Below are 23,291 nucleotides of genomic sequence, written 5' to 3'. Positions count from 1 at the left end.
ATCAACGCTAGATTATCAGTATTATGTCTCCTAGTCCATACATGAAATTACCGTCGTAGCGGGGTGCTCGCGCCCCCCCCCCCCCTCCTACCCAACGGTAAACAGCCATACACGGTCCACACAGATAGCTGTGATCGGGGTAGAAATAAATGTCAGATCTTTATATATACAAATTTATATATAATGTTCTTACCTTGTATCTGATGTAATGCAAAAGAGATAATCCAAATATCTGATCGCAATTTCAAGATTTCAAAGCGATTTGAGTGACAGTCACCCACAGTCTGCACTGGCAGACAGAGAGAGACATAGAGAGATAGAGAGGGAGACTAATTAATTTAGCCGCGGGGGGGGCATAATCTCACGGGACAATGCATTGGTAACTTGTTTCAAATGAGAATATATACCCCCGTGAATTGCATGGATCGGAATATACGCGTGGGAGTGTGTGTGTGCGCTATGATATTTTGCAACAGGTTGAAGTGACGCGGGTGCTGATAGAGAGAGAGCAGAGAACGAGCAAGCGAGAGAGAGAGATAGAGAGGGAGAGAGAGAGGGAGAGAGAGGCATATGGAGCATTTTACACACACTCCCGACTGCGTGTGCGTGTTTCCCCACACACACGCAGTCGGGAGTGTGTGTAAAATGCTCTGTATCCCTCCCTCTCCCTCTCTATCTCTCTCTCTCTCTCACTCTCTCTCGCTCATCACAGTCTGTGTCCCGACTGTGTGTGTGTTTCCGTCGGGAGTGCGTGTAAAATGCTCTGTATCCCTCTCTCTATCCCTCTCTCCCTCTCTCGCTCGCTCGTTCTCTGCTCTCTCCGTCAGCACCGCGCCACGTCAACCCATTTGAGGAAGTGTCAGCATTTCCACTCGCTCTGTTGTTGAGCGAATGGTTGAGTGTGCGCTACAACCATAGAGGGGGAGTTAGTTATGCAGATGAGAATTCTTCTACGTCACAGATACGCGATATTCAGAATAGCTTAGTTCAATGGGGGAGGATCTTGTGACATGTGAACTGGACTGATGAGCCAAAATGAGAATTAGAGACACAGACCCCATTGGTACAACCCCACATTGCTAGAAAACAATGCTAAACACTGGAAAAGGCCATTTATAAGAGATGGGACCTTTAAGTATATTATCGGCCCTGTATCCCAAATCTAATGGAGCTTATTTTTATGATATCAAACAATCAGCAGGTAAAGAATGAACAGTTCTGTATTCACTTATTTTTCATTTGGCAAGAACTGCAGGTGCTATGTTTGGGGATTGTGTTTTTTCGGGGAGAAGGGGGTATAGGATTATAGCGGTCTCATACGAGTTTGTCCAGTGTACCTGTTTCTCTAGGTCCTCCAGTCTACGCTTGCAGCCATGCAGGGCCTTGCTGGGGAAGGCCCAGTAATAGTTGGACGTGCCAACCCTCTCACAGTCCACCATGTTGTCATCTACCAGACTCTGGAGGACGTCCTTCACAGACATGGGAGCTGAAGGCGGCAGGGGATGGAGGAGATGGTTAATCTCTTGGCTCTGGTTAATGATGTCTGGCTCACATCTCTTATTTTCTTTCATTACATTGCATTTCCCAGTTATGCTTGTTGCATCAGAGTGGATATGTGACGAGCAACAAGCTCAGCAGAGCGTAGACTGGTACAGCGATGTAAATCTAGTTAAGAGTCCCATCTGTTGGTATGGAAATACAGAAACACAGCTCATCACTTCCTCTGAGCCTCCTCTCTCTCCTCGTTATAGACCCACCAATCTGCAGCCTGCCTGATCATTTTACACTAATCAGAGTGAATTTACTGTAGATTTAATTTGCCAAACCCATGGGTTTGGTGATATATATATATATATATATAGGCCTGTGTCTCAACTGAGCCCAAATCAGCAGAGACCGGGTTTAAAATAACTCACATCTGGAACAGAACCACTGGTGAAACGTGACCCCCTCCCCAAACACACACACATCTGCTCAGTCTATCCCCTGTATAGCAGTAACAAAGAGTTTATCGGCTGTGTTAAAGGCTGAGCAGAACGCAGCGTGGACAATGTACCCATCTCAAACTCTGCCCTCTGTTTCTTGATCCTCCAATCACAGCCGTTGGTCCGAGGAAAGCAACAGTTGCAGGGAACAAACTTAACTTTTTGACTTACCAGCCATTTGGCTGGTAGATTTTAAAAACGACCAGCCAGGCAGATTTTTTACCAGCCAAAAATTATAAATAGCTTTTTAGTATATCGCCATGTGTTATTATTACTATAATACTCTCATATGCTATTTTCAATTAATATCATAAACAACATAAGGAATATTAGCATAATTTTGAGTGGACTGAAGGAATGAGTCAGCGTTAATAGTTTTAAATGCAAATAATTTATTGAAACATAGAAGTGGGGTCGGTTGGGACACACACATACACACACACAATGGGGGACCCTGATGTAAACAAGACAAACGTCTTTCTCTGGTCTGCATCCCCTTAACAATTGTGTGTATTGAGCCGTACTGTATTGTACCCATTCTGAAATCTGTTAAATAAAGTTTTCATTCATTCACACTGTTTCAACTCACCACCCCTGCATCATATTGACAGTCTAGTCTGTCTTCAAACTTCCACTCCTCTCGAAACTTTTTTATATTTGAATATCAACATTATCTGTCCATCCTCAGTAATCCTCAGTTTACTATAATATACTCCTGACTGACTTCATCGTCTTTCCAAACGCACGCACACACACACCCTTTCCCCAGTCCACACTGTCTGCTGTTCTCTGGCTCTGCCTCTGATCAGGATTAGCTTGTTAGCTTACGCTAACTTAACGTTCATTTCGGGCGATGTGGGCATAAAGGAATGGCGACGATGCAAAGCGTGTTAGATGCATTTGACGGACACCACAGACTTATTTCGGATCGCAAAATAGCCGCACTGCTGTGTAGCGCTGCTCCTCTGCTTGACCGACCTGCGCCGCAGACAATAGCACGGACTGGGCGGATATGACTCGTCGAGTTGCCACAGGGTTTTTTCAAAATAAGAGTATCATATGAACCGAACGTTGCTAGCTGACGGAGCCATAGATATTATGACTGGAGCTGCGCTTGGGGCGGAAATGAGACCGCACAGGATTTTCAAAATAAGAGTATCGATATGAACTACACGCCAGATGGCGGGCAGACCTCTCATTTTTACTCGCCAAACCTTAAATCTACATGCCATTGGCGCTTGGCGGGTGCTTATTTTGTTCCCTGAACAGTTGTGATTGGAGGATCAAGAAAAGAGGGCAAAGTTTGAGATAGGTCGATACAAATTCCAGGTAACTTGTTGGTGCCTTTCACTTTTCAACATTACTTAACCTTATTCTCATCATTTAAACCTGACCTACCTACTTCTTAACATTATCTTTACTCACATTACCCCTCCACTTCTCTATCCATCTTTTCTCATCTGAGCTGAAAATATATCCATAATCCCTTCTCTCTCAATCTAAGTGTACATAACACAGATGTCTTGCTAACCCCCCCCCCCCCAATCTCTCACTAACCTAGCCTGAGTAGGGGGGGGTCAAAAACATGTGCTTTTAATCAGAGTCTCAAGCTACCGGATCCAGTTTCACCAAATTAATGTATATAAAGTCCTGTAAGGTTATGTCCACTATATAAAGAAGTCCTGTAATGTTATGTCCACTATATAAAGAGGTTCTGTAATGTTATGTCAACTATATAAAGAAGTCCTGTAATGTTATGTCCCACTATATAAAGAGGTCCTGTAATGTTATGTCAACTATATAGTCAAGTCAAGTCAAGTCAAGTCAAGAGTTTTAATTGTCACGGCATACAGGTATACAATGAAATGCGGCTGGTCTTGCCCGCGACGATGTGCAATACAGTGGTACAACATATAATAGAATCCAATAAAAATACAGTGGTACAACATATAATAGAATCCAATAAAAAACAACAGTGCAATAAACAGGTAACATGGTGTGCCATCTCGGTATCTGTACATAGTATTTACAGAGCATATAGGACATGCTAGGTAGCTTTAGTAGTGCAATACACTGTTCCTGTTGTTTTACTAATTTAAAGTGGCCTTTCCTCTGGCCATAAGTGTGCGTGTGTGCGGCATATAATATATAAAGAAGTCCTGTAATGTTATGTCCACTATATAAAGAAGTCCTGTAATGTTATGTCCACTATATAAAGAAGTCCTGTAAGGTTATGTCCACTATATAAAGAAGTCCTGTAATGTTATGTCCACTATATAAAGAAGTCCTGTAATGTTATGTCCACTATATAAAGAAGTCCTGTAATGTTATGTCCACTATATAAAAAAGTCCTGTAATGTTATGTCCACTATATAAAGAAGTCCTGTAATGTTATGTCCACTATATAAAGAGGTCCGTCCTGTAATGTTGTCTTTTTCCTCTATGTATTTATTCTCTCCCCCTCTCCCTCTGTGTGTGTGTGAGAGTTTTTACAGTTGAAACTTATAAGTTCAGTCTAGTGTTTTAGTGCACTTCAGATTGTGTCATAATAGTTCATTAATCAGCTGATTCTTCAGTCGATTTGTATGCCTTTTTCTGTGCTGAAATAGTTATTAGGGGGCAACATCTCTGGTAACTAAGCATGAGATTTTAAGAGGTCCCTCTGCATGATTGCGTGAGCATTTTACAGATTTGTCAATAAAACCGACTAATCAATCAGTCGTCAAAATCTTATAATAAATATTAGTTGGCTAATCATTTCTTTGGTCAAGGACAGCTCTAGTCTTGCGATGCCAGACCCAAAATGCATTGCTGCTTATTTGCATGCATGTGTTAGAAACGCGTCTATACTTTCCGTAGCCGCATTTCTGGCAGACATTTCTGGTCATGTGACATGTGCGCCCAATAGCGTGACGAGCTGTGTCTTTGCCCATTTCCACATCAAACAGCCTGCAAACTACCTGGCGTTCTATCGCCATGCTCTAAGACAAACTCTAACCTTAACCAACTTCGAAAGAGTGCCTAAGCTTAACCGTCAAAAGAACTTGCCTAACCTTAACCAACTTCGAAGATTGCCTAAGCTTAACCAGTGTAGAAACTGGCGTCGGCCAATCAGAGAGCGTCTGCCAGAAATGCGGCTACCTTTGGTAGAAATGCGTTAGAAACGCTGGAAGCAGTTGAGGACAGCCCTCATGTTTTCATGGGTACACAAGGCCCAAGGGCACAAGGGCACAACGGCCAAGGAATCTATGAAGATTTCGATCACTTCAATTTCCTTGAAATTACCAGACGACACAAAGATCCGCTCCTTAAGAAAACTTGATTTTCCAAGTATTCTAAAAATGTCTGTCTGGAAAGCATGGCAAGATGACTCCTGGGAGATCAGTTTGACTCCTGTAAAGATGTTACAGCCATTATGGAATCACTGAGGTTGAACAGCAAGGAGGGATGAAAAGCTCTGAAGCGTCTCTCAGAATCATTTCTATATTATTCATATTTCACTTGTAAAAGCAATCCATCTAGTTCGTCACTGAATCATTACTCACTTATGCCTTTCGTCTTGGGGGCAATTTTTTCAATGTCCTTTAGTTGAAACACATCTTTCTAGAAGGAGAAGAGAGGGGGAGACACATGGAGAAGGATAAAGAACTCAACACATTCACTTTTTTAATTTGCAAGTATGCCCTTTTGTTCTGATTGAAAGACATTAGGCTGTCCATTAGATGTGTGTTCTAGACCAGTGTTTCTCAACTGGTGGGTCGCGGGGCCATTTTGAGTGGGTCGCGGATGTGTGTGTGTTAAAAAAAAAAAAAAAAAGATTATATACTTTTTTTTTTGCACTACCTATCTTTATCTGGTCCAGCTGAAGACAAAGCGGAGGAACAGATTGGACATTGAGCATGACCTCAGAGTTGCTTTGTCTACCATCACCCCAGACTTTGAGACTCTTGTCAGGAGCAAACAACATCCCCTTATCCCATTAGTTCCCTGGGATGTTAAGCTAAGAAGTCTGCTAAGAAGGATATATTATTTATTATTGTTATTTTATTTCATTGTGTTTTAGCCCTTAGTTGCACTTTTGTTGCAACCCCAGTTATCCCATTAGTTCCCCCAGACTTAGGTCTGTTATGTTAAGCTAAGAAATATGCTGAGAAGCATATTATTTATTATTATTTTATTTCATTGGGTTTTTAGCAATAGTTGCACTTTTGTGTTTATTTCATGTTTTGAAAGACTGCGTATTACTGCATTTTTTTTTTACTTACAATTCATTATAAATTGAAAATGGGGGACCCTGGTGTAAACAAGACAAAAGTCTTTCTCTGGTCTGCATCCCCTTAACAATTGTGTGTATTGAGCCTTAATGTATTCTACTCATTCTACAATCTGTTAATAAAAGTTTCAATCAATCAAATTTGATTGATTGAAAATCCCCCAAAACAATACTTAAGTATTGTAATGAAGTACTTTACACCCCTGCTTTCTACTGAATGGACAGAGGAAATTAATATATATCTTCTTGTCTAAACTATTTAAAATATAGTATAATTTTTTATTGTAATAATTAACAATAATAGCTTAACTCATTGAATGCCACTCACGAATAAAATCGGGTTAACTCGCCGACGGTTGAGTGTCAAACCCGAGAAAAGTCGGGTTTTCTATCGTTATTTCTTTTATTCGATATTCCCATTCATAATCCATCGAGGGAGCCTGTGTTATCATTGGGAATGAGTCTGAGATCGCAAACGTCCAATACCGCCGCCTGCCGCCTTGCGGCCGGTATTGCACTCTCTAGCTTGGGCTATGCATCGATCTAAAAAGTCCGGTCCGGGTTTTCCTTGTCGGGCAGGACAAGTGTTTATAACACATGGATTGAAGAGAATCAAGCACTCCCGGTTCATGTTCTTTGGTGGATTATGTTGGCAACACGATCGACATCAATACTTGGAATGGCGATCAGATAATTGGAATATTCTTTTTGGAGTACATCCTAGTCAAGGTAAGGGCTATATGGTATCAATCTTACGTTGATCTAAGAATCCCTTCCCCGCGATCAGAACGTATGTGTGTAATGTGTGTGTGTAACGTATTCCGTTGATGATGATCGAAGCATAGAAAAACGACCCTTTCATGCATTCATGATGAAACATAATACCGATAATATAGCGTTGATTTCAGATTGATTGTCGATACAGGCGAGAAACGCCACGGTTTTTAGTGAAATGCACTAAACGCTGCATAGCAGCGTTTTCTGGGATTACACAGAATTACTCTAAAACTATACTCATATTCACCACGGTATAAAACGGGAATGTATGGATGAAAAAAATATTTCTTTTTCACAAATTGAACGATAGATACTCAATGTCAAATGGGCAGTATTATATCTTATAATATATATATATCTATATATATAGTATTATATCCATAGCTATGATATTTAATAGTTTGAGCCCTGCAAACACCGCCATGTATCCCTATTCTTTAAAGCGGTGGCCTTCTTACCACGCGGCCCACAGCGACTGCGCTGATTGAGTTAATAGTAAAAATAATAATTTCAAATTAAATAAGGGAGGTAACAGAGATGGTGATGACCTGCTCTGAAGCCAGATTGGTGGGGGGTTAACACAGAATATCTACTTAAGAATGACTTCAGTTGATATGTTTATTAATGATTCAAGGGGTTTAGACAAGACAGTTTCAAAATAAGGTGATAGTTATTTAGGTAACTTTTTTCTCCTCCTTGTGCAAAAGGTAGAACAAGGTAAAACATGAGCCAACTTCCATACCTGACGAATTCAACCGGATAGATAAAATAGTTAAATTAAATATACCGTAAAACGTATTCAGAGGACCTTTTACTGGCCCGGTTGGTATAGCTACACGTTTTGACAAATAATGGCTGGTCTCAATTAGAAGCCGGGTCTGAATTAATTAACATTTATACAATTATGCGGTTACCACTGGTGTAGTTTTATTTATTTTTATTTTATAAACATTTGCAAATCAATGCTGAGCAAAACCCAGGAAACACAACAAACCACCCTCGGAAGCCAGCCTCTTTGACATGGGACCAGTGTTAAGGGCATGGCTACAAGATACGGAGTTGGACCTCTGACGTTACACGAAAGAAGAAGTTAACCAATCATGACAATTACAGATTTTGAAAACTGCCAGGTGGAACTAATTCTCAGTCTCACATGGAAATGTCCCACAAACAAGTGTACCACTCATTTTTATAGTGTTGCTAGTGTCTCCTCCTACTATTTTTAGTCTTTTCAAGTAATGTGGGTAAATGCCCCCTTCAATGTATTATTAATACTACTAGTTTTTCATAGTTTATTGTGAAAATATTTGGGGCCAATATTATGTGTGAGCAGGTTTCTGGCATGGGAACTGCCTGGCAGGATGGACCATAGACATCATCTATGGGATGGACTTGGACAACCACCACCTCGGCAACTTCATTGTCCACCTTTCAGCGCCTCTCTGTAGTGACCGTCTCATTACACAAACGTACCGTCTCAAAGAAAATCTCCATCATGCGACTTCTCTTTTCCTCCAGACTCAGTCCTTTCTTTTTTGACTGTAAGAGATAATAAGCGGGCACGTCAAAGCAACCTTGTAAAGCCTTCAACATGTTACAGTGTGGCTAGCACTTATCTTTAGCTTACGAGGCCAAGGACATAATAATAATAATAATAATAATAATAATAATAATAATAATCGAAAAGTCAACAACGGCACAGTTGGGGGCTAGTGTTAACATTAAAGAGACAACGATCTATGGTCAGTTAATGATGCCGTTTTAACCCTTTAAACCCTTAACAATGTTAAACAGCCGTAAAAAGATGTGAATCCCTACCCACATTCAAAACCGCTCTTAAAGAGCACCTACGGGAGGCTGCAATTCGAAACTGGCCACCATAAATGTCCAACCCCCCCCCCCCCAATGTACAGTCTCCTCCCCACCATATGTATATATTCTCTCCCCACCGTATGTATATTTTTCCTCCCACCCACCCACCCCCTCCTAATGTACAGTCTCCTCCCCATCATATGTATATATTCTCTGTTAGGATCTATGGGTAACAGTACTGTATATTTGCATATCGTATATGTCACAAATGTAACAGTACTATATACCTGTATGTCATGTATGTCCCTATGCCATAAATGTCATGATGTCATGTATGTCCCTATGCCATAAATGTCATGATGTCATGTATGTTGTGTATGTCATAAATGTCAATTGAAAATGGGGGACCCTGATGTAAACAAGACAAACGTCTTTCTCTGGTCTGCATCCCCTTAACAATTGTGTGTATTGAGCCGTACTGTATTGTACCCATTCTGCAATCTGTTAAATAAAGTGTTCAATCATTCATTCATTATTTTATTGGACTAGCAGCAGCTAACGTTAGCTAGTCATTAGCCTCACTGCACCACCACACGCAGGGGCATCGCGTCAGTTGTTAACAGTATGTATGTAGGCTCACCATGTTGTCGTTTACTGTGATGCCCCCGAGGTCCACTTAACTTAGTTGGTCAGAAAAGCCTTGACATCAGATGGACTCCTGTCTTCTACACTGACGCTCAGTTTGTCCACAACATCCACAACAAGCAGGAGGACGTTGTATTTCCCGCGGAACATCGTCAGTGGTCAGTCCTCCTCTTCTTCTTCTTCTATCGGGGTAATGGCGGGTCGCAACCACAGAAAGGGCGCATACCGCCACCTACTGTACAACCCGGCAACTGGAGCGGATAATTCTTCTTCTTCTTCTTCTTCTTCTTCTTCTTCTTCTTCTTCTTCTTCTTCTTCTTCTTCTTCTTCTTCTTCTTCTTCTTCTTCTTCTTCTTCTTCTTCTTATTTAGATTTTTATTGGCGGTTGGCACCATAGATATATATAGAACTATATTATAATCTATGGTTGGCACATCCTTCTTGGTGCATTACCGCCACCTCATCTAGCTTGATGTGGTCTTAACGTTGCAATACCGCCATCTTCTGGTACCCTTTACCTCCTACAATGTCCAGTCTGCGTTCACCATCCTGGAGTGCAGCTAATGCTGCTTCCTCCTCCTGACTCCCTCCGTGAGACACGCTTCGCCTCCTGTGGCCTGACTCTGATGGAGCGGATAATGCAAGAACCCGGCAAAGAAAAGAAAACAATAATACAAAATAAAATAAAACACAGAACAAACAAAACAAAATACCCAACCCTAACATATACAAACCTAATACAAATAAAAATAAAACCTAAACACAAACAAAATAAAATTCAAATCCTACCCCCCCCCAAAACCAATTGAAAACACAAACCCCAAAACCAAATCCCGCACCCCTTTACTGCCCTCCTCATCCCTCAACAATCCACCCAATGTCAAATCTGCACCCCCCCCCCTTCTCCCCCACAAGACCCCCCTCTCCCTCACCCGACCCCACAAGACCCCCCTCTCTCTCACCGACCCCACAAGACCCCCCTCTCTCTCACCGACCCCACAAGACCCCCCTCTCCCTCACCGACCCCACAAGACCCCCCTCTCTCTCACGCGACCCCACAAGACCCCCCTCTCCCTCACCCGACCCCACAAGACCCCCCTCTCCCTCACCCGACCCCACAAGACCCCCCTCTCCCTCACCCGACCCCACAAGACCCCCCTCTCCCTCACCCGACCCCACAAGACCCCCCTCTCCCTCACACCGAGCACAATGAAGCAGCACATGTTCAACTGTTTCCAGCTTCCTCCTCCCCTCTCTAGACTTTATTCGTGATGTGCTGACGCCCTCTAGCTAATTACTTCCAGTACGGCCCGGGACGCCTGAATACTTTTACCAACGGATTTCCAGTTCCGCGTTCGTGTTCTGCGCTCTGATTGGCCACTGACGTTTCTGGTCGCGCCAATCGTGTGATCGTGTTTCTTTCACTGGTTAAGCTTAGGCACTCTTTCGAAGTTGGTTAAGGTTAGAGTTTGTCTTAGAGCATGGCGATAGAACACCAGCCCTGATTCCATACTCTAACCATAACCAACTTCGAAAGAGTTGCCTAAGCTTAACCAGTGATAAACTAGGCGTTAGGTAGTTTGCTGCTGTTCGAGGCGGAAATGGGTGCGTCACGCGATTGGGCGCACATGTCACATGACCAAAAACGTCAGTGACCAATCAGATCGCACCAGAAACGTCAGTGGCCAATCAGATCGCAGAACGCGAATGCGGAACTGGAAATCCGTTGGTAAAAGAATAGACGCGCCCGGGACGGGACCAACAACACAGAGGCGACAATCAAAATGGTCATTTCTGATGAAATAGCTTTCAGTTAAAAAATTAAAGGCAATACAGAATCTGTAATGTCGTCAAGTAGCGATCCCTATGAATTCACTATGAATTCACTATGAATTGAAAATGGGGGACCCTGATGTAAACAAGACAATTAAACGTCTTTCTCTGGTCTGCATCCCCTTAATAACAATTGTGTGTATTGAGCCGTACTATATTGTACCCATTCTGCAATCTGTTAAATAAAGTTTTCATTCATTCATTCCCTAGACAAAAGTGCCTGGTATTGCATTTAGTTAACATTTCTTTGTTTTGATCCGATGCTAGAGTTGGAGTTGAGTGTACCACTCAAATGGGAATGGGTTGCTGTTTGACGACATTACAGATTCTACCTTTAAAATGGTTCACGAACTTTACTTTCTAGTTGAATATATATTTAACTACATGTAGACCATTGGTTCTCGAAGTTTCTTTGGTCCCCCAAATTGACACGTAATAGGTCGGGGTCAGGGACCTATTATGACCTCATATAATAAGTTTGTGTAAATATTTATTTACAGTGGAGAGAAAGATACCAATGATCAAAATACGAATTATTGTACATTCTCTCACGCTAATGTCTAGTGAATAAAATATTAGTGAAATTAAACTATTGCTCATGTTGTTGAGGGCCCTCTGGAACAACCTCAAGGACCCCTGGGGGTCCCCGGAACACACTTTCCTAAGCTCCATGCCATCAGGGACAACCCCTCCCACCCACTACACACAGACTTGGCTGACAGAAGGAGCACGTTTAGTGCTAGACTAGACTCCCAAGATGTAGCACTGAACGGCACAAGTCCTTCATTCCAACAGCCATCAGACTTTACAATGAATCACTGTGCCTCACTGCATCACTGAGCACAGCCACCCAAACAACGGCCTCTTTGAACTGCTGCGGTCAGGCAAGCGATACCGGAGTCTCATGGCAAGCACAGAGAGACTCAGAAGAAGCTTCTATCCTCAGGCCATCAGAATGCTAAATGACAATAACACTATGTAACAGCCATCAAATACACTCACAGCACACACATCCACACGCACACACTCACTTTAAACAAACAACACACTGCAGCACCCACTTTACCCACTTTAGAACACCTAAACACACTTTATATTTATTGGTAAAGAATTAGCACTACAACCCATACCTCATTACACCTTACTGTAAATTGTACCTCATCCCATTTCTGCTTTGTACTGTATAGTATATTGTATTGTAACTCAGTTACTTCTACTCTGCATTGTACATTGTATATATGCATATACTGAACACTTTTGTCTACGTACTTGACTTCTATTTTATACTTGCTATACTTATTTTATACTTATCTATTTTTGTCTAGCACAGTCCCTGGAGCGTAACAGAAAGAAGCATTTTGTATAAAAGTATTCTGTACTTCTGTATGACAACTAATAAAGAAACTTGAACTTGAGGGTGACAGTACTATCTTCCTGGACTTTTACTTTTAAACCGACATATAGTACAATTTTACACTTACTGTATATTTCTGTATATTTGATATTAGAATGTAACATAGGAAATGTATATCCCGTACCGTATTTAATTCTTCTGCTTATTTTTATTCTTATTCGTGACTTTTGTTTTTGTCTACCTAAATGTATACTGTTTACTGTGAGCGATCTGTAGTGCCAAATTTCCCTCGGGATGAATAAAGTATTTCTATTCTATTCTACACTTTGAGAACCTTTGCGATTTCAGCTGAACTGCATTGCTACGGAACAGCTTGTACCAGTTTATTTCCCATTAGCTTTGATATTAGCAAACACTACAACAGGCAATAAACGTGGCTCCGTTCAGAGTGTTTACGTTGTCAAGTTGAAACCACCTAAGGGCCGCTCGGGCCCAAATGTAATCTCCTGTCAGCTGTTTGATTAGCAAACACTGCAACAGGGAATTAACTTGGGGCCCAGTTAGAATGTTAAATGTTGTTGTTTGAATAGGTCTACAATTTCCCGTCTTGTCCCCTAGAAGTTTTCTCAACCTTTTTTGTGAGAGTCGAGGACTCTCAAATTGATACACATTAAGCTACTGACCCCCATTTGATAAGACTCACTGTTGTCATTAGATATGCTTATGTCCAGATTTCTATAGCCGTCTATACTGTAGTTGAGGAGAGAACAGTGGATACAAGTGAAACCTATTATATTAATTGTCACACTCATATATTGTGTAATTTGACTAAATTCTAGTGAATTAAATAGCCAATTTAAAACTATTCCTGTTTTTTCTGGGAACCCATAAAACCCCTTCAAGGACTCCTGCGTGTCCCAGACCCAGACATGGTAACCACTGCCCTAGAATGTTGTTTTATTTATTTTGTATATTACATGTAAAAAAAAAAAAAAAAAAATATATATATATATATATATATATATATATATATATATATATATTAGGGCTGTCAGTTTATCGCGTTAATTAGATTAATTAATTACACAGCAAATTATCGCGTTATGAAAATTAACGCAAATTTTTTATTTTTTTTTTATAAATCTCATTCATTCCATAAGAACGTAGAATAACATTTACAGACTTTTTTTAAATGGTCCATTTGCATGTTCTTGGTATCTGATTCTAGGGACATCTATGGATCTCACAGTGACAGAAATACTGTGTCTGTTACTAGGCTTGAGTAAATTGTAATGAATCAAATGAGAATATCAATTCAAATTATATTTTTTTTTGACTGAATAACACCATGCTAAAATTGACCAGACCTGAAAAATCTAAGCAAATGAATAAAGGGAAGATGATTAAACAGAAGGTTTTGCAGATACATACTGAATTCTGCCATCCGGACACATGATATGATTATAGAATATAGAATATCAGGCCTAAAATGGTTATGAGTAAAACAAGGCAAGAATAGTAGTAGGCAGGAGTATTGATGTGAAACAAAGAATAGTAGCTCTGATCTCAAACGCTTCAATTATTTCCTACAAGAAACAACAGTGCAATGTATTAATGTAAAACAAAGAATAGTAGTAGGTAGAATTGTATTAGTTTAAGACAGCTTTTAAAATTAAGCATTACATCACGCGCAGGAGTGGTTTGTGAACAATAAACCATGCCTAGGGGTGGTCGTTAGACCCCCCTAGGCATGGTTTATTGTTCACAAATCACGACTGCAAGTGGTGTAAAGCTTTTATACAACTGCCAGATTCATCCAACCTTATTTCTATACAATAAACACACATTAATCGAAGATTTATTGAAAAAACCATCCGCCAGAAAAAGTAGTTCCCACAACTACAAAAAAGACAAGTTGCCTCCATGTGGAAGCAGCTTGAAGTGCATCCAACCAAACTAACACATCCAACTGTGTATTATTGGAATGATTGAGAGAAGTTGCCTCATGTGGAAGCAGCTTGAAGTGCATCCAACCAACTAACACATCCAACTGTGTATTATTGGAATGATTGATTGAAAATTGTATTACCAGATGCAGAATGGGTACAATACAGTACGGCTCAATACACACAATTGTTAAGGGAATGCAGACCTACTTTCCATAGAACTTCATTCTTAGATGCTTCTATATAAAGTAGGTAAAACAAATTAAAAAGTTTTCTTTGCCCTATAGGAAAAAAACGTTTTCTTCGCCCTATTTTTTTATTTATTTCTTTTAGCCTAAACTTAACCAGTTGGAAACCAGGGGTACAGTAATAAAATTAGCAATCAACCAATCAATCAATTCAATAGACCATGCTCACTTAAAACAGCGCTGCTTCTCTCAGTCTGACTCCCCCGCTGTTGCAGACAGGAGTGTGTGTGTGTGCGTGTGTGTGTGTGTCAGTGTGTGTGTGTGTGTGTGTGTGTGTGTGTGTATGTGTGTGTGTGTGTGTGTGTGTATGTGTGTGTGTGTGTGTGTGTGTGTGTGTGTGTGTGTGTGTGTGTGTGTGTGTGTGTGTGTGTGTGTGTGTGTGTGTGTGTGTGTGTGTGTGTGTTTGTGGGTACGCCAGCGTCGGACAGTGTGAGAGTGAACGCTGCAGTCAGTGGGAAGGAAGTAGAAATTTAAATCAATCAATTAATCAATCAATCAATCCGCGATTTTTATTTTGTTCTAGATTGACTCAAGACCCATCAATTACATCATCCAACATTGTTTAAAGGACTAACACATTCCCCTTGACAGAATCGCTTCATATTTAGTCGTTATGGCGCTATCAACATATCCATTTGTTGTCCGCGATCTTGTTTTCTCCCGGAGTGAGCCGGGGAGTGATATGTGATTCGGTTGTGGGCGGGTCCTGAGCCCAGGACCGTGGATTGTTGCCAATAAAGACGTGTAAATGGACTGTTTCAGCCAATCAGAATCGAGAAATTTGCATGCCGTTGTATAACACCTACTAAGACAGCTCCTAACACCTACTAAAACAGCTTAAGACAGCTATTAACACCTACTAAGACAGCTGAAGACAGCTATTAACACATACTAAAACAGCTTAAGACAGCTTTTAACACCTGCTAAGACAGCGTATTAAAAAATGATAGCTTTTTAAGGGTAAGACATTTACGGGGTATCAAGAGGCACCAAAAAGCATTTCTAAGCAAAGTGTGTGACTTATCAATTTGAACGTGAACTTGACTTTGTGCGTATATTTACGCACAGCTCAGGGCATGCATACCTGGTGCCCGGCGGTAGAATATGGATACTGCATACAGACGGCATATGCTCTCATCAGTTTCATGCATTAGTTTCAACGCGGAAATAAGCTTTCGTTCATTAGTTTGACTGACGTGTTCTGTATGACCCCCGTAATTCATTATAGTTAATTGTAAAATAGCAACAGTAGTGTAATTATGGTCAAAACCCTATAAATAGCATTTGGAATAATAGGTATTTCCTTCTGAATGAATGCAGCATGATTTATATATAGCGCTATCGGAATATACAGGGTGCACTGACTGCGCTCCGCGTAACTCAACTCGTTATTACCTTGCGCATAGATTGCAGAAATACGGGAACGTTTTGATTATATTTAAAAGGCTTTGCCATTGTTAAACGTAATAGGTGGAATTTCGAAGGTGTAAGCGGAATACAAGTCATATGAACACGCACAATATAGTGTTCTTCCCCCTTCCTACTGTATAAGAAAGAATAAAAAAACGCATTGCAACGAGAACAGAGGTTATTTGTTGAGTGTATGTGTATACAAAACCCTTGCAATAAATGTGTCTTAAATTAATGAAAAACATTCATGCTCTGGATACAGAGCATATATCGTGTGGGTGATATGACTTGTATTCTGCTTACAGAATTCCACGTATTTCGTTTTACAATGTCAAAGCCTTTTAAATATAAATCAAAACGTTCCCGTATTTCTGCAATCTATGCACAAAATAATAACGAGTTGAGTTCTAACAAAGAACGTATTACATGCTGGGTAGGCTGATAGAGTAAACTGTAAATAAAAGAGCCTATGGATAATGGCTATAGCAGGGGTTCCCAACCTTTATTCCCCAGAGCCCCACGATTCCTTGGAGTCATATAGGATTATGATATGATATAAGCATATAAGGTATACTGGTCCGTCAGCGAGGATAGCGAGGAGTCGGATAGCCATTAAATGCCATTTGAGAATATAGGCTATTAATGCAAAGCGACGGCCTATAGCCTATACATATTATTTAATGTTTTCATAAGCGTAAAGATACAACAGCTAGATTAATGATCAAGTTAGTTTACTGTGCAGGGTTCGCAGGGCTGTGCCATGTGCTATTATATATGCGTAAGTTACTGTTGCATAATGTAGGCTATGGCTGCTATTATATGTAATTCATGGCTTGGGGGCAAAATGCCCTCAAATTGACCAAATGCCCTCGGAAATCAGTTAAGGGGGGCAAGAAAAGCCCCCAACACTTTGCACAGATGTTTAGCCCTTAGTATGCACTAGGGATGGGCATTTTAAAGAAAAATCCAGATCGATTGATCACATGCTATACTCGAGTGATCGTGTATTACTCGACAATGTTTTATAATCTTTATGTTAATTTTCATCATACAAATTCGGTGCCCCCGAAAATCAATTAAAGGTCCCATGCATTATAAATGTCATTTTTCAGTCTCTAGCATTGTATTATAGTAATAGGAGTTCGTATCAATGTGTTTTAGGGTCTAAATACCATATTGGCGAATTGCTCCGTTTCAGCCCACCCCCTCTGTGCCTCTAGTAAATCGGGTCATTTTGATTTGAAGTCCCTGAGCACGTCACTGGGCGCTGTGGATAGACACAGTGATGCGATTGGCTCTGTGGTTGGAGCTAATGCCCGCCCCCATTCTACCTAGACTAGACAGCGAGTGGGGCTGCGGGGCCGAGAGGAAGAGAGAGCCGAGAGGGAGCCGAGAGAAAGGAAGAGAGAGGGAGGGAGGGAGAGAGAGGGGGCACTTGGGGGGGGGGGGACCTGCCGCACGGAGGTCCGCGCGACACACACCTCCGAACGGGAGAGTGATAGAAAGAAAAAAAGGAAGAGAGAGGGAGGGAGGGAGAGAGAGGGGGCACTTGGGGGGGGGGGGGACCTGCCGCACGGAGGTCCGCGCGACACACACCTCCGAACGGGAGAGTGATAGAAAGAAAAAAAGGACGAGAGAGGGAGGGAGGGAGAGAGAGGGGGCACTTGGGGGGGGGGGGGGACCTGCCGCACGGAGGTCCGCGCGACACACACCTCCGAACGGGAGAGTGATAGAAAGAAAAAAAGGAAGAGAGAGGGAGGGGCTTCTCTCTCTCTCTCTCTCTCTCTCTCTCTCTCTCTCTCTCTCTCTCTCTCTCTCTCTCTCTCTCTCTCTCTCTCTCTCTCTCTCTCTCTCTCTCTCTCTCTCTCTCTCATGGTATAAATGATTATTTGTGTAAATAAGGTTATACGCCGACCATTAAGAAAATACATGTTAGTTTAGGAATAAGGGGCAGGTAACTATATAACTATAAGATTTATTCTTCTTCCTGCTCCTTTTGTCCATGGAATGACTATTTATGATTTTTTAATGAAGAAACTATGATTGTATTATTCCATGTGGCAAATAAAAACTCTGAACTGAACTGAACTCTCTCTCTCTTCCCCCCCTCCCTCCCTCCCTCTACCAGTGCAGACTGTGGTCTGACTGTCACTCAAAGTGCTTATGGGCGGAGCCAGGCCATAACAGCCTGATTTCTCGAGGCTGAAAAATGATGGTTTCGAGTACTTGATTAGAAATATAAAACAATGAATTTTTTTGAAAAAAAAATTACAAATGTCTTCAATAGACTAACAGGAATTGTGTAAAGTTGCCCAAATAGTGCTAGGAATAGCAGTGCATAGCCCCTTTAAGGGGGGCTGTTGACATAATCTGGCTATGGGGCGACAATAATGTGGTCAAGAGGCATGGTTTCTATCTTTAGCCTTTGGCGTGGTTTATTCATTCACATGTTAAACAGCAGCACATGAGTCCTCCTCTCCATGAGAGGCAGGTGGGGAAAAGAGGTAGAGGGGGAGGAGACTTAAGCATTACATCACGCGCAGGAGTGGTTTGTGAACAATAAATATCATTTTTTTTTTATTTATTTTTTTAAACTTCGATTTTTTTTTTAATGTTCGAAGCTTGTGCCATCGAATCGAACGTTCGAAGCTTCGAAGCATTTAAGACAGCCCTCAAGCCAGACAATGTGAGAGATGAGCTCTGGCAAGGAAGAGGAAGGGGGAAAAAATTGCAAATTAATTAATCAAACAATTCACGCGATTTTTATTTTGTTCTATAATGACTCATGACCCATAAATTACATCATCCAACATTGTTTAAAGGACTAAGATATTCGCCTTGACAGAATCGCTTCATATTTAGTCGTTATGACGCTATCAACATATCCATTTGTTAAAGATTATTGTCCGCCATCTTGTTTTCTCCCGGAGTGATCCGGCGGAGTGATATGTGATTCGGTTGTGGGCGGGTCCTGGGACCAGGAGCGTGGAATTGTGAAGAATAAATACGTGTAAAATGACTGTTTCAGCCAATCAGAATCGAGAAATTTGCATGCCGTTGTATAAATCTCTTTATATACTCGCCACCTGGTGGTATCATGAGTGGCTCCGCCTAGAGCGCCCTCTAGTGGAAACAGTTATATATGCATTTAGACAGTTACTTGCAATCCTTCATAGAACCTCTAACTTTAACAGGGGCAAAAAAAGCCATGGCATTTTTTTGTGTGTTTCTAACCCTGATGCACGGTCTGAGCTGTGGTATGATATACGCACAATCTCAAGCACACGTTCATTATATATTTTTTTTATCCACTTTTTTTCTCCTTGTTTTAAAATTTTTCTCCCATCCCAATTTCATATTGCCAATTCTCCCCTCCCCTGTCTTGAACGTTGCTAGACTATGCCTCCCACTGGTCGGCTGTAGTGAGGATAGAAGCCTTGCATCACGTGTCCCCTCCGGTACACGAGGAGGCAGCCTGTTAGTGTTGTCAAAAATATCGATTCTGAATATTTAAAACGGTTTCAATACTAATTTCCTATAAGGAAGTTGCATTGTTCATTTCAATACCTGTAATAGTACAGTAGTCCACACACACACACACACACACACACACACACACACACACACACACACACACACACACACACACACACACACACACACACACACACACACACACACACGTGCATTCAGTTAAGTCGGAATATGACTGTAATACAAACAGTTCAGTTTGTCAGGTACATGCAACACAGATTACAGTGTTTACATCTGTCTGCTTGAGAAAATACCATGTTCTGCAATAAAAATAATTGAAGTGAGATGAACAGTTATTTTTAAATGTGTGATCTAAAGATAAACAAAGGGTTTTATTTATCTTCACTTATAGTACCAGAGAGAAGCTGAGGAGAATCAACCAGCAACAAAAGCAAAATTTAATAAAAAATAAAATAATTTTTTTTTACATTTTATGATTGAACCTTTTTCCCTGTGATATCGAAAATGGTATCGAATATCGATACTTTTCAAGGTATCGTATCGAAGTTCGAAATTCCAGTATCGTGACAACACTACAGCCTGTCACATCTTTTCACCAGACAGCGCAGACTCTCACGCTGCCCCCAAATACTTCCTGTCTCTGCTGTGCAGGCATCACCCAACCAACCTGTAGGAGTCGCTGTCCACAACGTCCAATTCCCACCCATCGACTTTCCACCCGCTACCTCTGTCAATTGAGATAGACCAGAGTCTCTTGCATTGGTGACAAGCGCAATCTCCGCTATGCCACCCAGCCGCCCCACGTTCATTTTGATAAGTCCCACACTTTGCTTAGAAATGATCGTACGCACGGTTTACGCACATATCTGTGCATACGCACCATTGATAAATGAGGGGGCCCTGTGAGGTGACTTATTGGAATCCTGATGGACGTGTGTAAACTGCATGGTGTTGGAGCAATGACTGAGATGAGATACCCCTCTGATCCTTCTCGGAACCGCAATTCTGCAACAAACTATTGTAAATTAAGGGATTGTCCTGCAGTGCTTCTCATGAGAATCTAATGGACTAACTAGAATCTGCCGTTATATGCATGGTGATGCTTTATACTCTAAATCATTTAAAATGACTTCTTCTGTTGACAGGTGCAGATGGGACGCTCTGTCTTGAGTGTTCCTGTGGTCCCGTTTTAACTGACTGGTATGTGATGTGTTCTCGTTCAGAAATATGTGGTAGTGAACTGTTTAATGCAAACTCGTTAAGCATTTTGTAGCATTGGACACTATTAATATTTCACATTTCTTTCCTAGTCCCTAAAATCTTTAATCTTTGAGAAGTGATGAGTTTCTATTACCGCCCCAGTCTGAAAATTCATGACTGATTGGTGTCTCTGATCAGTTGCTTTTTAGCTAGATTAGCTAGCCTCCAACAGCTGACAAACTGGGGAAACGGCATGGTGTGTTTTTGATGGTGCTTCTCGTCTTCTGTTGACTTATTGCTAAGGAGGATGTTAAAAATGTTGCCATAATGTTTAAGTCTGAAAGGTTAAACTTGTATTAGAACCTTCGTTTGCCACTTAGCTTCAATGTTTGCTTGTATTAAATTGTGGGCAACATTTTTATAGGATGGGAAAATCTGCCTCATTAAATTGTAGAGGGGGGAGAGGAGTAGTTTACCTCATTGTAAACAGTGTATGTGTTTACAGCCCCCCCCCCCCAGTATGCCTAATGTGCAATGGTAGAGTAGGTAAAACATTGTGAAAGCATGATACTACTGTTGTGACGATCGGTAATAAGACTCAGTTATGTCATATTTCTCACGTGGCAACTTTGTACTCTTCCAATGCCATGTACAAAGCAAGGGTTGCCATGTTACAGGCAGCCATACTGGAAGAACTATAGGCATATTCAGTGCAAGGCCTCATTACCAAAATGTAATAACAGACCTCTCTAACACTACTATGAAGTAATAACTTGAAGCAACTGAATTTGCAAATAAATTAAGAGCGGCGGTTCATTTAATGGATTTTTTTAAATGAAATTACTCCTACTGTTTTTCCTCCTGGAAGTGATGAGTTAATTAGTACCGCCCCAGTCTGACAATTCATGACTGATTGGTCTTACCTCTGATCGCAGGAATTATTGCATGATGCTCCCATCAGCCATTTGTTCTACATTTACAGAACTGTTCTCATTCTCCTATAGATCTCCTGCTTGAAGTGGACTTCATAGCTGCGGCTCATGGATGACTATGTAAATAACTGGTTTTTAAACTTAGTCTCATTGTGTTAATGGATTTGTTTTTGTTTAACAAACTAGAAGTGATGAGTTTCTTTTACCGCCCCAGTCTGAAAATACATGACTGATTGGTGTCTCTGATCAGTTGCTTTTTAGCTCGATTTGTGTGCCTCTAAAATGCTACAAACCCCTCCATGCTCTATGATCTCTCCTCCTTCAGAGTCTGGCTGTGAACCACCTGCAGGGCCGCAGGATTCCACCACCCCGCAGGATTCTAGTCATGGGTCCTGCCCAGTTTCTATCCCAGTCGCCTGATTTTTATATTTTTTATAAATAAAATGTGAAACGCTACTCTTGCGCTTGTTGTGTTTTGACTTTGTACTAGGTCCATAATGTTATTTGTTGAGCGAGGTAGCTTGCGTGGCCACACATTGTATTTGGAATGCATTTGAGTAGTTTCTGAATGGAGATTGGAATTGTATTTGAACAGACTGCAACATGGTGGGCAAACTGACTGGGGAGTGGGATTTTAACCACATTAGCGCAGTCAATTTAGTTCAGGAGCCCAACTATTTAAATGATTGAATGCCCTAAACATGCCAAGCATATTTCTCACAAATAACTTGTGCTTTAGCTGGTAGTCTTTAAAAAGCTTGCCCTCTCCCCACCTACTGTAGACCATTGTAGAGTTCTGAACAAGTTAGAAAAACTACATTTACTATTAAATGTAGGGTCAAGTTGTCTTATAAATGCTCGCACTGTAGAGCCCTGGCTTTGTGGCACCTAATAACCTATAGAGGTGGACATTGTCTCAAGTCACTCATTCTCTTCTAGACTGGTTGCTGCAAGGTCAGGTGTTTTCCTACGTTCAGTGGCTGAATTCCAGTGTTGAGATTTGTGGACTTCACTGAAGCATGTTGGAGAAGTGGATGCAAGGTTCTGACTGAAGGGGCGAATTTGCAACGGCTCTTTTTTCAATCTAGACGCTCTGCCCCACACCTGGTGTATACAATAGCAGTCAAGTTCAATGGCCACTTTTCAAGTAGGCAGTGTGATTCTGGCAGACACAAGATTTGAATATTCAGGAATGTTGGTGCATAGTGGATGCATGTATCCTTTTAGTATGATAATTTGTGTAAGATGTCAATTGGATGTGGGTGCTTGTTGCACCTGGGTGTGGGGGGGGGGGCACCTGGGTGTGGGCATGCATTGTTTTGTGGTGTAAATAGGTGTCTGCAAAGCCAGACAGTATTGTGTGGCGATATAAATATTGCAC

The 23,291-nt window shown here is 41.3% G+C and overlaps 1 protein-coding gene across 1 annotated transcript in view; it reads right to left on the bottom strand.

Annotated features, from left to right (window-relative positions):
• Nucleotides 1-9,616, bottom strand: part of mnd1 (meiotic nuclear divisions 1 homolog) — a 44,534-nt gene extending 34,918 nt beyond the window's left edge. Inside the window, exons 1-4 of the mRNA XM_084318165.1 lie at nucleotides 9,488-9,616; nucleotides 8,509-8,574; nucleotides 5,531-5,588; nucleotides 1,338-1,486 (exon numbers count right to left, since the gene is read on the bottom strand). Coding sequence (XP_084174291.1) covers nucleotides 1,338-1,486; nucleotides 5,531-5,588; nucleotides 8,509-8,574; nucleotides 9,488-9,490 — 276 coding nt within the window. The 5' untranslated portion in view covers nucleotides 9,491-9,616. The remainder of the gene's footprint in view (nucleotides 1-1,337; nucleotides 1,487-5,530; nucleotides 5,589-8,508; nucleotides 8,575-9,487) is intronic.
• Nucleotides 9,617-23,291: the final 13,675 nt, after the last annotated feature.

Source organism: Notolepis coatsorum (genome assembly GCF_963971535.1).
Source record: "Notolepis coatsorum genome assembly, chromosome: 7".
NCBI classification, from domain to species: domain Eukaryota; kingdom Metazoa; phylum Chordata; class Actinopteri; order Aulopiformes; family Paralepididae; genus Notolepis; species Notolepis coatsorum.
The sequence above is the reverse complement of the archived record's forward strand: the minus strand, read 5'-3'. Positions and strand labels throughout refer to the sequence as shown.